Source organism: Myotis nattereri, assembly GCF_964212035.1.
Source record: "Myotis nattereri genome assembly, chromosome: 4".
NCBI lineage: Eukaryota > Metazoa > Chordata > Mammalia > Chiroptera > Vespertilionidae > Myotis > Myotis nattereri.
This window is the reverse complement of record NC_138079.1, coordinates 82,474,304-82,488,871: the sequence shown is the minus strand read 5'-3', so window position 1 is coordinate 82,488,871 and position 14,568 is coordinate 82,474,304. Positions and strand designations below refer to the sequence as shown.

General features: G+C 38.1%; 1 protein-coding gene across 1 annotated transcript in view; it reads left to right on the top strand.

Moving 5' to 3' along the window:
- Positions 1–14,568, top strand: part of BAZ1B (bromodomain adjacent to zinc finger domain 1B) — an 80,892-nt gene that overhangs the window by 49,858 nt on the left and 16,466 nt on the right. The window contains exons 9-13 of the mRNA XM_081090433.1: positions 391–524; positions 4,484–4,589; positions 5,582–5,680; positions 9,655–9,832; positions 12,074–12,256. Coding sequence (XP_080946559.1) covers positions 391–524; positions 4,484–4,589; positions 5,582–5,680; positions 9,655–9,832; positions 12,074–12,256 — 700 coding nt within the window. The remainder of the gene's footprint in view (positions 1–390; positions 525–4,483; positions 4,590–5,581; positions 5,681–9,654; positions 9,833–12,073; positions 12,257–14,568) is intronic.

The window sequence follows — 14,568 nt, the reverse complement described above, 5'->3', positions numbered from 1 at the left end:
TCATCACACATTCATTGAGTATTTATTGAATATATGCCAAATGCTAGGGTTACAAAGTTAAATAAAGACATGACCCTGTTCTTAAGATATCACAAATATGGAGCTTAAAGTATGATGATAGGTGACGTGTGAACCAAATAGAGGACTTTAAAAAATGGTATTTTAAATGCGTACATTGCATGGAGTATAAAGTTGAGACATTAGAAGTTATAAAAATTACAGATTTTAGACAAGTCTCAAATTCTAAACATTTTGGTATTCTTTGTCTTTATAATTTGTATAGTATTTCTGAATGTTTAGTAATATTCTTTAATCATCTTTCCCAACAATAAAGTCATCTTGTGCCCATAATCTGTCATTATCTTATTAATATGTGGTTGTGATTTATAGATACTGGCTCTTCTCAGATGAAGTTCCAGGATTGTTCATTGAAAAAGGCTGGATACATGACAGCATTGACTACCGATTCAGACATCACCGAAAAGACCATGCTGACTCACCTGATGAGGATTACTGTCCCCGTAGTATGTATATCTGTTAGTTATTTTACTCTGCCCAAGGAGAGTAAATATTAAGAACTGTCTGTTCTCTGTCATCTTTTTTTTTTTTTCGTTAATCCTCACCCGAGGATATTTTTTCATTGATTTTTAGAGAGGGTGAAGGGAGGAGGAGAGACAGGAAGAAACATCTATGTGAGAGAGACACATTGATTGGTTGCCTCCCTCACATGCCCCTACGAGGGCCAGGATGAAGCCTGCAACCAAGGTACGTGCCCTGGACCAGAATCAAACTTGGGACTTTTCAGTCCATGGGCTGACGCTTTATCCACTGAGCCAAAGTGACTAGGGCTGTAAGATTTCTTTATTGCTTTCTTAGGTAGATGTACTTGAGTGGGGTGAGAGAATATGAAATGCACAGAAAGCAGGAAACTAACATGTGATTACCAATTTTATTCCAGGCATTGTGTGGACAGATAAAGAATTTGAAAACTACTCCTACAAAGTCTATATATAACATCTTGTTTGGGTATTAAACTTTATATGAGTAGTTTTCAAACTTTGTTCCTTGGAAATCACTTTCTAGGTACCTGAAAGGTTAGAATTAAAGTAAGGGGGCCAAGAAGGCAGTTATATGTCTTCTTCCTTTACTTTTAAAATTCATTTATTCAATATTTATGGATCATCTTTTATGTGCCTACCAATTTTTCATGTGCTGTGATACAAGGTAGCAAATAAGATAATATTCTTTTTCTTGTCTGGGTTCTGGTTACATGGGTATATTCAGTTGGCAAAATAAATACATAAATGTACTTTTATAAATATTTTTTTTACTTGAAGTTGTGTGTGTGTGTGTGTGTGTGTTTCTCTCTCTCTCTCTCTCTCTCTCTCTCTCTCTCTCTCTCTCTCTCTCGAGCCCCAGTGCACGAAATTCGTGCACTGGCGCGGTGTGTGGCTCTCAGCCTGGCCTGTGCCCTCTTGCAGTCCGGGAGCCCTCAGGGGATGTCCAACTGATGGACATTCTTAGCACTGCCACAGAGGTGGGAGAGGCTCCCGCCACCACTGCTGCACTCATTAGCCTTAAGCGTGGCTCAGGGCTTCTGGCTGAGTGACACTCCCCCTGTGGGAGTGCACTGACCACCGGGGGGCAGCTCCTGCATTGAGTGTCTGCCTCCTGGGTGGTCAGTGCATGTCATAGCAATGGGTCGGTCTGCTGTTTGGTCAATTTGCATATTAGCCTTTTATTATATAGAGTGTGTGTGTGTGTGTGTGGAGAGAGGGAGGGAGGGAGGGGGGGGAGGGAGGGAGGGAGGGAGGGAGGGGGGGAGGGGGGGGAGAGAGAGAGAGAGAGAGAGAGAGAGAGAGAAATTAGAGCTGGAAGCTTCTGAATGTCCAGACACATATTTGGTTGTCATTATTGGCATAGGTGGTAGAGGCCAGGGATGCCACTAAATACCCTACAGTGCATATAATAACACCCCCTCCCCCACTTCAAAGAATTAGCTTAAAATGTCAATAACGCTGAAGTTGAGAAAACCTGACCTAACCATCTGAATTTTTCATTTTATTTATTTATTTATTTATTATTTCAGAGAGGAAGGGGAGAGAGAGAAACATCAGTGATGAGAGAGAATCATTGATTGATTGCCGCCCACATACCCCACACTGGGGATCTAGACCACAACCCAGGATGTGCCCTGACTGGGAATTGAACCATGACTTCCTGGTTCATAGGTCGGTGCTCAATTACTGAGCCGCACCGGCCAGACCCAGCTCTATTTTCTATAACTTAATAAAATTTGCTTCTCAAATGTTAGATTATATGTGTGTGTTTTTGAGAAATCTCTTAATTTTTTTAAAAAAAGTATTTTTTTCCCTTTGGTAATACTGTAATCCAAACTATATACTCACAAAATTGATAAATAAGGAAATTAATATGTAGCCCAAATTTCAAATTTAAGGCATTTTCCTGTTAAATTACATTAAGTGCTAAATTGTAGTACTAGTAGAAAAATCTAGTTCTGGTAGACTGTAAATACCAGGTGAGGGCAGTTAATGTTTGAGAGCACTAAGTGTGAAGTCGGGATCTTCAGACATAGGAAAGTTTCTAGTGGATTGAGAGACTGTGAACATGTGTTTAGTGGCTGTCATTAGAAGTTGGGCCTACACAGAATTTCCTGATTGAAGGTTGGCATCCAAATTCTTTCACTTCTAGAGCATCCTGGTAGATGTTTTGCCTCTTCTTTCTTTAAAAAAAAATACATTTTTGCCGAAACCGGTTTGGCTCAGTGGATAGAGCGTCGGCCTGCGGACTGAAGGGTCCCAGGTTCGATTCCGGTAAAGGGCATGTACCTGGGTTGCAGGCACATCCCCAGTGGGGGGCGTGCAGGAGGCAGCTGATCGATGTCTCTCTCTCATCGATGTTTCTGACTATCTCTCTCCCTTCCTCTCTGTAAGAAATCAATAAAATATATTTAAAAAAAATACATTTTTATTGATTTCAGAGAGGGAGGGGGAGAGATAGAAATATCAATGATGAGAGAGAATCATTGATCAGCTGCCTCCTATACGCCCTCTACTAGGGATTGAGCCTGTAACCAGGGCATGTGCCCTTGACCAGAATCAAACCTGGGACCCTTCAGTCTGCAGGCCGACATTCTATCCACTGAGCCAAACCAGCCAGGGCTGTTGTTGCTTCTTGAACTCTAGTTCCAGCATGGCAGGCTCTCTCCAAAATTACCTGACTGAAAAGACTAAAAAAAAAAAAAAAAAAAAAGGAGAGATTGTTTATATTGTAGGAGGGAGAATGGTAGCAGGGAACAAACCGATTGTAATATGAGGTAAGGCTTCAAATACTGGCTTAAGATCTACCTATATTAATGTCACATCCTATATAATAAAGAGGTAATATGCAAATTGACCCTCACCCTCACAAGATGGCTGCCTACAATCAGGCCGGCAGGAGGGTTAGTGAGGGATGACCAAACGACTGAGCAGGCAGGCTGCATGGGGCAACCAGGCTGGCAGGGGGTTAGTGAGGGACGATCAGGCTGGCAGGGGGGCAGTTGGGGGTGATCAGGCCAGTGGGGGTGGTCAGTCAGGAGTGACCAGGCCGGCGGGGGGCGGGGGGGCAGTTGGGGTTGATTAGGCTGGCGGGGGCGGGCAGTGAGGGGTGACCAGGAAGCAGGCAGGTGAGTGATTAGGAGCCAGCGGTCCAGGATTGTGAGAGGGATGTCCGACTGCTGTTTTAGGCCTGATCCCAAGGGGTCCCAGATTGGAGAGGGCGCAGGCTGGGCTGAGGGGACCCTCCCCTCTCCCTGGGCCTCTAGTATTTTTTTTTTTAATATATTTTATTGATTTTTTTACAGAGAGGAAGGGAGAGAGATAGAGAGTTAGAAACATCGATGAGAAAGAAACATCGATCAGCTGCCTCCTGCACATCTCCTACTGGGGATGTGCCCGCAACCAACGTACATGCCCTTGACCGGAATCGAACCTGGGACCTTTCAGTCCACAGGCCGACGCTCTATCCACTGAGCCAAACCGGTTTCAGCAGGGCCTCTAGTATTAATATATAAGAATTGGTTTACAGAAAAGTTAATCATATCTGACATATGAAAGCTTTCAGGGGTAAGCGTTTAGTAGCTTATATATTTTAGTTGACTCCTTCAACACAGATGTCTTTGTGTTAACATCGGAATAAATTATTTGCTTTGATATAAAGAGTTATCCCTCTTCATTCTAAGTTGTGAAACTCTTAAACTTTGAACTGTACAGCTATTCAACTGTATAGAGAACAAATATCTCAGATAATGCGTTTTATGTGAAATACTTAAAGAGAAGTTAGCATCTATTGTGCATGTGGATATATTTAATAGGCAGCATCTGTTTTTAGTTGTTAGATTTGGTACTGTGTTGTACTGCTTAGATTTGAAACTAGGAATTGGATATTTACTATATTCAACCAATGTATTAATTTTTCTTAGATAAGAAAGCAAATCTAGGCAAAAATGCAAGCGTGAACACACAACATGGACCAGCAACAGAAATTGCTGTAGAGACCACCATACCCAAACAAGGACAGAATCTATGGTAATGTGAGCATTCATCTGGCTGCTCTTTTTCCTTTCAGTGTTAAAGTATTTACTATATTAACACCAGTGAGTTAGTGATTATCTATTCAGATATTTTGTGTTACTTTGATTTCTTGGATATGTAAACTCATTGCTTTAAAAGCAGGCTTGATTTTTTTTTTTTTAATCCTCACTTGAGGAGTTATATATATATGTATATATATTTTATTGATGTTAGATAGGAAGGGAGAGGGAGACATCGATGTGAGAGACACATTGATTTGGTTGCCTCTGGACGGTGGATGGAACCTGCAAACCTAGGTATGTGCCCTGACCAGGAATTGAATCCATAACCCTTTGGTGTACAAGACAGCGCTCCAACCAGCTGAGCCACCTGGATGGGGCAAAGCAGACTTGATTTTTTGATAAATATTTATTTGTTCTAAGTTTGGAATTACATTTCCCCCCTTGTAATGTAACCTTGTATATGATAGATCTTATATAGCATTTGAAGCGCTTTTCAGTCCATTTGCAAATAGAAATATTTAGCATTTTCATTAATTAAAAAATAACTGTATACATAGCCATTAATTTTCCTTTGTGTTGATTCTACTTTTAGGCAGGATTGTGAGAGGGATGTCCTACTGCTGTTTTAGTCCTTTCTACTGAAAGGACTCTTTGTGATTACATTAATTGCTTTAGCTTTGATAACCTTTGGTTTAATGGCCATTTATCTTTTTGAATATCTAAGTTTACTCTTTGAAGGTATATGGACAAATATGCCTATAACTTGATAAAATTTGTCTCATATTTTACTAGGAATTATGGGCTCCAATGTCCGTGGATAAAGTTAACATTAGGCATGGAAATAGTAAACTAGTTCTTCTTGTGAGCAAGTTTGGAATTCTGCTTTCCTAATTCCCACCATCAACCCTAGATTCCTTTCTTAATGTTTGACTTTTGACCCCCGCACCCCACCCCCAATTATTCAGGCCTTTTTTGCCCCTACAGGTTCTTATGTGATAGTCAGAAGGAACTGGATGAGTTGTTAAATTGCCTTCACCCTCAGGGAATACGAGAAAGTCAGCTTAAAGAAAGACTAGAGAAGAGGTAAGGATTTTCGTCTTGCTGTTCACATCTTAATTCTCTTCAGCATTAGATATTATAAATGTCTTAGTTTTTTTGTGTGTGTGTTCTTTTTTTTTTATCCATTAAAAACTATCATTTTTAAAAACATCTAACTTTTATATTTCTTTTGCTTGGTATTTTCTTGGCACGTCATACTTAGAAAAATATGCTTTTAAACCGTGTATATTCAGGGTAACAGGATTAGTCTTGAATAATGCATGCCATGCAACACACTGAAGTCCTCTTTGTTGTTAGGCAGCATTGTACATCAGTTGGTGATCAGAAGTATTCTGTCAGTATTCAAAATAGCCAAAAAATGAAAAAAATCTAGATGTCCATCAACTGATGGATAGATGTTGTTCTTATATCCATAAATTCAGCCATAAAAAGGAACAAAGTGCTATATGCAACAGCATGGTTGAACCAAGAAAATATGCTGAGTCAAAGAAGCCAGATGCAATAGACTGCATATTTTATGATTCCATTTATATGAGACTTCCAAAATAAGTAAATCCACAGAAAGTAGATTATTGTTTGCCCGGGAATGGGAGATGGGGAGAACTGGGAGCCACTGCTAAAGCTGTGGGATTTTTTTTTTTTATATATATATTTTATTGATTTTCTACAGAGAGGAAGGGAGAGGGATAGAGAGTTAGGAACATCAATGAGAGAGAAACATCGATCAGCTGCCTCCTGCACGCCCCCTACTGGGAATGTGCCTGCAGCCAAGGTACATGCCCTTGACGGGAATCGAACCTGGGACCCTGGAGTCCGCAGGCCGACGCTCTATCCACTGAGCCAAACCGGTTAGGCAAGCTGTGGGATTTTTATGGGGTGATAAAAATATGTTGGAATTAGGTAGTTTGGTTAGTTCCACAACATAAAAACCACTAAAAATTTATACTTTTTAAAATGGTGAGTTTAATGTTATGTGACTTATATCTCAAAAAACAAGCAAAAAGCCCCGAACACCCCAAAATCCCAAGCAAGAACTGTGCTATCTACAAAATGAGCATCAACTCCATCAAGATTTGTTAGTGTACTTCCTTTTCTAGGCATTGTTTCTATCAAAGCTAGGACAAGATTTTGGTTTAAGACTACCTTTTATTTCTGACTGCGTGCTTTCCTGGTTGAATTTAGGTTTGATTGAGAGAATGAAAATACCAGACTTTTGTGAGTGGTTGTGGATACATATCGGTTTTAGCCCACTGCTTAATGTGAAAAATTAAAATTATATTCAGAATCATGCTGTATTAATGCAGATATGATTAGGAAAATTAAGAAAGACAAGGGAAAATGTCAGTACACAGAACCACAAAGGAATATAGTTCTATGATGAACCTTATTAAAATACAGTCAAACTTTGGTTCTCAAATGAACAATTTTGTTCTCAACTAAGTTGTTCAAAGAAAAAAGCGTCTCGGTTGTTGAACAAATTTCAGTTCTAGGCCTGAAACCCTTTCATGCTGATATAGATCAGCATGACTAAAGCATCTCTCAGGCCCATCTCAGGAAATAGTGCTGTAAATATACATGTATTTTTTGCTTTTGTTGCTGATGAAATGGACAATTAGCACAATTTTAAAACATAAAGAAGCTATCAAGAGTGCTAATGTTGCTAAGGGTATGAAAGAAACAATGATCATAGGCAATTGAAGAGGTAGAAAGTTTGTTGATTTGTATAAATGAAAAGCAGTTAGCTGGTGACTACAAGCAAAGATGCTGCATGCTGACCTGAAAGATACCCCTGGAACGAGTGCTGAAAGTGATTTGTTTAAGGCTAGTAGGTAGTGATTCGATAAATTTAAGACAAGAAGTGTTTGTTTATAGATAAAACAGTACATTAAACATGTGCTGTATATAAGAAAGGTTAAAACGGAATCATTTGGGTGTCTGAAACAAATTCAATTTATATTATTTCTAATGGGAAAAAATTATTCTGTTTTCCAACAAATTGCTTCTTGAACAGCCTTCTGGAATGAATGAAGTTTAGAGCCAAGGTTCTACTGTATTTGCTAGGCACATGCATAGGATTGAAAGGACTTGTTCCATTCACTAAAAAAGCTGTCAAGCAGTACATATAGTCTTTGGGGCTTACTGCTCTTTACTTGGCACTAAAGAGCCATCCTTTTTTTTTTTTAAATAACTGAACTCCATTTTCCTTTATATTATTCCATGACTAATATTTGTGAATCTGCCCCAATTTATTTATCTGTTCTCTTGGTGGTGGTTGAGTTGATTTCCCTGGGGGTAGCGAAGATGATGAGGTAATACTTCACAAACCATTTGAGGTTCAGATTTATTTAAAAATACATAGGGTATCCCCAAAAAATGTATGCACACTTTGAATAATTATAAAGGCAATGTTTATTAAAATACATTTCATTCTCAAAATGTAACAGAATATACACACACACACATATTTTTGGGGGGATACCATATATATATTTTCTCTTTATAAGAAAATATGTAAAATGATGGATATAAATTAAAGGGTATGCAGTCAGTTATAGCTCAGTAAGAAAGATTTTTTTTTAAAAAAGTATATCGAAGGATACTAGGCCATTTGGAAACATAAAGAAATAAATTTTTTTGTTATATCAATGAACATTTATATACTTAGCCACAGAAACAATCTCAACAAAATACAAAAGTAGAAAGCTTCAGGATATATTCTCTCATCAGATTGCAATAAAATTAGAAATAAATTATTTAAAGATGATTAAAAAGATCTTAACTGGTAGTAAGTTAAGTATATTCCTAGGTAACAGATAAAACAAGAAAATAAAGGGAAATTATGTTGAACATGGAAAACAATGAAAGCATCCTTTATTTAAAAAAATTTTTTTTGATATATTTTTATTGATTTCAGAGAGGAAGGGAGAGGGAGAGAGAGAGATAGAAACATCAATGATGAGAATCATTGATCGGCTGCTCCTGCACGCCACACAATGGGATCAAGCCTGCAACCCGGGCATGTGCCCTTGACCGAAATAAAACCTAGGACCCTTCAGTCCACAGGCTGACACTCTATCTACTGAGCCACACCTGCTAGGGCTGAAAGAATCCTTCCTATATAATGAAAGGCTAATGTGCAAATTGTCCCCTCCACCGGGAGTTTGACCAAGGGGTGGGGCTGGTCAGCCGGCCGCCTGCCCATGGGTGGGCCGGCTAGACCCCACCGGTGCATGAATTCATGCACCAGGCCTCTAGTCCTTTATAAGAACACCAGTAACAATGAAGTTGTATTCAGGAAAATAATATTAAAAACCCATATTATTAAGAAAGAATAGGGAACTTAGTACTCAGCTTAGATGACCTTAAGCTTTAGTTTTCATTTTCGTATAGGAAGCCAACAGTGAAGCTAATAGTTGGCCCCATCCAAGGTAGAGAGTCGTATTTTAGTCTTTCTTTGCTGGGACTTCTCAAATGGTTAATCATTAGTGGAAAAGTGCATGTGAAGTGAAGGTCCTCATGTAGGTTTTCAGTTGAAATTTTTTTTCTGTGTTGTGAAGAATTTTAGGCAGATGATTTAAAGTTATCTTGGGTTGGTAGCAATTTTGCAACTGACGTAAGCAAGTACACTTTCTCTCTGGAGGAGCACAGCTTTAAACCAGGCCTCAAAGAATTCCCATAAACTTGGATCAAATTCCAAGAAGCTCATGGTAAGTTTAAAAATATACAAACTAGGTATCATGAATAAGAGCTAGGGAAAGCAACCCACTTTAGATACTGGAATTTAGCAAATACAGAATAAAATAAGTTTTTAAAATAAATCAAGAATAAGAGAAATTTGAAATTTTGTGCAAGAAACAGACTACTAAAAATTACCAAGGAGAGGTGAAAAATCTAAAGATGTCTTATAGAAATAAAACATGTTATTCAAGTAATTGAAATTTATCAACCATCTTCAAAAGTTTCTTTATTTCCCCTCCTGCTTATCCCAACTTTTCTAGGTACCAGGACATTGTTCATTCTATTCACCTAGCCCGGAAGCCAAATTTGGGCCTAAAATCCTGTGATGGCAACCAGGAGCTCTTAAACTTTCTTCGTAGTGATCTCATTGAAGTTGCAACAAGGTTACAAAAGGGAGGTCTTGGTTATGTGGAAGAAACATCGGAATTTGAAGCACGAGTAAGAACATATGAAAACACCCTTTGAAATCTGTTACTCATGAAAACCCAATTTGGAATTGTCCCCTGATACTGTTGTTGACTTCCCCTGGTGATCCTGGAACTCATATGTTTGGGTTTATCTTGAAAGACATGTGGAACTGAAAAATACTCTATATACATATGATATTTTTCCTTTGTCATCTTTTGCTGGTATCCCCAAAAATCTAATAGTTGGCTCAGAGCCTTTTCTGTTAAGTTGAATGAAAACTGGTCCTGGAGCCATAGCCCTATAACATTATTTAACATGTTTATTAGCATGTGATGCCTGTGCTTTAAGGTCTGACATACATTTGTTGTGTTCGGATTTTATGCATCATTCTTTTTTTTTAAATGTATTTTTATTGATTTCAGAGAGGAAGGGAGAGGGAGAGAGATAGAAACATCAATGATGAGCCGGAACCGGTTTGGCTCAGTGGATAGAGCGTCGGCCTGCGGACTGAAAGGTCCCGGGTTCGATTCCGGTCGGGGGCATGTGCCTGGGTTGCGGGCACGTCCCCAGTGGGGGATGTGCAGGAGGCGGCTGATCGATGTTTCTCTCTCATCGATGTTTCTGGCTCTCTATCTCTCTCCCTTCCTCTCTGTAAAAAATCAATAAAATATATTTAAAAAAAAAAAAGAAACATCAATGATGAGAATCATCGATTGGCTGTCTCCTACATGCCCCCTACTGGGGATTGAGCCCACAACCCAGGCAGGTGCCCTTAACCAGAATCGAACCCAGGACCCTTCAATCCATAGGCTGATGCTCTATTTACTGAGCCAAACTGGCTAGGGCTGATTTTATGCATTCTTTACACTAGATTAACTCAGGAGAATTATGCTTATATTGGGCAATACTCATGCTGTTAGATTGGAGAATACTATCCATCAATTATTGTAAAATATTTTTTACTGATTTTAAATAATAAAGTCCATATTAACTCTAACCAGCGGTTCTCAACCTGTGGGTCGCAACCAGCGGGAAACACATATAACATATCAGATATTTACATTACGATTCATAACAGTAGCAAAATTACAGTTATGAAGTAGCAACGAAAATAATTTTATGGTTGGGGGTCACCACAACACAAGGAACTGTATTAAAGGGTCGTGGCATTAGGAAGGTTGAGAACCCCTGCGAGTCCTTTCAAACTATTTATGTGCATTATAGCATGTATATTTTTGTTGTATCATTTTTAAATTTTTTTCAACTACAGTTGACATACAATATTATATTAGTTTCAGGTGTAATTGTATAATTATGAGCAGTTACATCTTTCTCAGAAACTCCCTTTGTCCTAATTTATAAACACTTTCTATTTCTTTTAGTTTTTATATCACTTCAGGGTCATAATAACCGATGGAGTTGATACTATTTTAAATCTTCTACTGTCAGAGTTTGTATTTCATTTTCTTTGCTATTGGAATTAGCAAATTATAAATGCATCTTATATATGCTACTTTTTCTTTTTAATTAATCTGTTTATGAATTCTTGATACATTTCCTAGGGAAAAGAATTTAAATATATTTGTTTTTTAATTTTTTTTAGGAATTATTCAACCCAAAATAACTTTGCCATTTTCAAATATTACATTTACTCTTTTATTTATTTAGCAAATATTTACCAAGTGCCTACTTTGTGTCAGACCATACCGTACTAGCATTGGATTATCATCATTCCTCCTTGTTTCTCTTTGTGGTTATAAAATGGCATCTTTTAATTGTGTGTCTTGCATGACTAAAGAAAGTAGTTTGGTATTTAAGAACATGATTTGGGTCCAAGTGATTTAGCTTCTGTTTCCTCATTCATAAAAAAGATGTGAGATTTAGCTGAAGTCAAGTATGTAAAGCATATTACTTAGTTTATAGTTTGTAAGCTAGTAGTTCAGACAATTTCAATTTTCCTTCCTAGTTTTTCTTTGCCTTTAGACTATGGTTTACACATAATAGGCACTCAGTTTACCGAGCGAAAGAATTGAATTGATTACTTACTTAAGTAGAGCAAGTTTCAGCATTTTGTGGATCCCTTCGCTGGGGAAATGGAAGTAGCCAGCTATTTTTAAATGCATAAGCCATCCATTGAACTGAGGAACCCAATTAAACTAATGTTATGTGATCCATTGGTGTCTAGGTTGATTTGAATGTAGTCAAGGATAGTCTCCTTTCATCTTTCTCTCAGCTTTTCTCTTAACCTGGTTTTTAAATCAATTCCTGTAGGTGGTCTCTTTGGAGAAACTGAAGGATTTTGGTGAATGTGTAATTGCCCTTCAAGCCAGTGTCATAAAGAAATTTCTCCAAGGCTTCATGGCTCCCAAGCAAAAGAGAAAAAAACTCCAAAGTGAAGATTCATCAAAAACTGAAGAGGTGGATGAAGAGAAAAAAATGGCAGAGGAAGCAAAGGTATCTAGTTAATGAAGATGTAATTTTATGATTGTGTAGAGTGATTTGGTTTTAAATAGTCAAACCCTATGCTTTTTTTTTTTTAATATATTTTTATTGATTTCAGAGAGAGGAAGGGAGAGGGAAAGAGTGAAAGAAACATCAATGATGAGAGAGAATCATTGATTGGCTGCCTCCTACAGTCCCCCCACTGGGGATCGAGCCCGCAACCCAGGCATGTGCCCTTGACTGGAATCGAACCCGGGACCCTTCGGTCCACAAGCCGACGCTCTTTCCACTGAGCCAAAGTAGCCAGGGCAAACCCTGTGCTTTTTAGCTACTGTAAACACTATTCCCTGAACCATGTTTGTCACTTTCACTGAAGCTTGGTTTTCAAACTGGTCTGTGAAACACAGCCCTATCTCTAGGACTGGGTAATGGGTCAGAATGCCCCCTTCCCCTTTCCCTTTTTTAAAAAGGTGGTAATAGTTTTTAAATTTTTAGAAATTGTGGTAAAATAGACAATACAGTGTACAGATGATGTGTTGTAGAATTGTGCACCTGAAACCTATATAATTTTGTTAACCAGTCTCACCCCAATAAATTCAGTTAAAAAAGTAAAAATGAAAAAAATTGTGGTCAAATATACATAACAGGCAATTTACAATTGTAACTATTTTTTTTACGAATGCAGATCTGTCATTAAGCATATTCACATTGTTCTTTAACTGTTATCATCATCGATCTCCAGAAGTTTTCATCTTCCTAAACTGAAACTGTTCATTGCAAACACTAAACTACTCATTTTACACCCCACCACAACCCCTGGCAACCACTATTTTCTTTCTATGTCTATACTAGTATATTTGACTACTGTAAGTATAGTCATAGAATATTTCTCCTTTTGTGACTCGCTTATTTAGCAGAATGTCTTCAAAGTTCACCCACATTGTAATATGTGCCAGAATATTTTTCCTTTTTAAGTCAGTAATGTTCTAGTGTACATATATAATACCACATTTTGTTTATTCGTCCATGGATGGACACTTGGGTCACTTCCACCTTTTGGCTATTGTGAATAGTGCTGCTATGAACATGGGTGTGCAGCTATCTGTTCTAGTTCCTACTTTCAATTCTTTGGGGTATAGACCCAGAAATAGAATTGATGGATTACATAGGAATTCTATTTAAGTTCTTGAAGAACTGCCATAATGTCTTCCATAGTGGGTGTACCATTTCACCCTCCTACCAGTAATGCTTGAGGGTTCCAGTTTCCCGCATCTTTGCCAACATTTGTTATGTTCTGTTTCTTTGATAATAGCCGAAGGTGTGAAGTGGTATCTTGTGGATTTGATTTGTATTTCCCTAATGATTAGTGATGTTGACCATCTTTTCATGTGCTTATTGGCCATATGTCTTATCGTTGGGCAAATGTCTATCTAGTCCTCTGACTATTTTATAATTGAGTTGTTTGTGTGTTTGTTGTCCAGTTGTATGGCTTTTTTTTTTTTTTAATGTTTTTATTGATTTTAGAGAGAGAGGAAAGGATAGCGGTAGTGAGAAACATAGATAAAAAACATCAATCGGCTGCTTCCTGCATTCCTCCTATTGGGGATTGAGCCCACAACGTCGGCATATGCTCTGACCAGGGATTAGAACCAGAAACCCCTTGGTTCACGTGCCAACACTCAATCACTGAGCCACACCAGCTGGGCTCTATGGGTTCTTTATATGTTCTGGGTATATGATTTGCAAATATATTCTCCTATTCCATGAGCTGCCCTTTCTTTCTATTGATAATATCTTGATGCACAAAAGTTTTATTTATTTTTTTTTATTTTTATTTTTTTCTTTTAATTAAATCTTTATTGTTCAGATTATTACATTTGTTCCTCTTTTTTCCCCCCCATAACTCCCCTCCTCCCAGTTCCCACCCCACCCTCCGCCCTCACTCCCCACCCACTGTCCTCATCCATAGGTGCACGATTTTTGTCCAGTCTCTTCCCGCATCTCCCACACCCCTTTCCCCCCCAAGAATAGTCAGTCCATTCCCTTTCTATGTCCCTGATTCTATTATAATCAACAGTTCATTCTGTTCATCGGATTATTTATTCACTTGATTCTTAGATTCACTTGTTGATAGATGCATATTTGTTGTTCATAATTTGTATCTTTACCTTTTTCTTCCTCTTACTCTTCTTAAAGGATACCTTTCAGCATTTCATATAATCCTGGTTTGGTGGTGATGAACTCCTTTAGCTTTTCCTTATCTGTGAAGCACTTTATCTGACCTTCAATTCTGAATGATAGCTTTGCTGGATAAAGTAATCTTG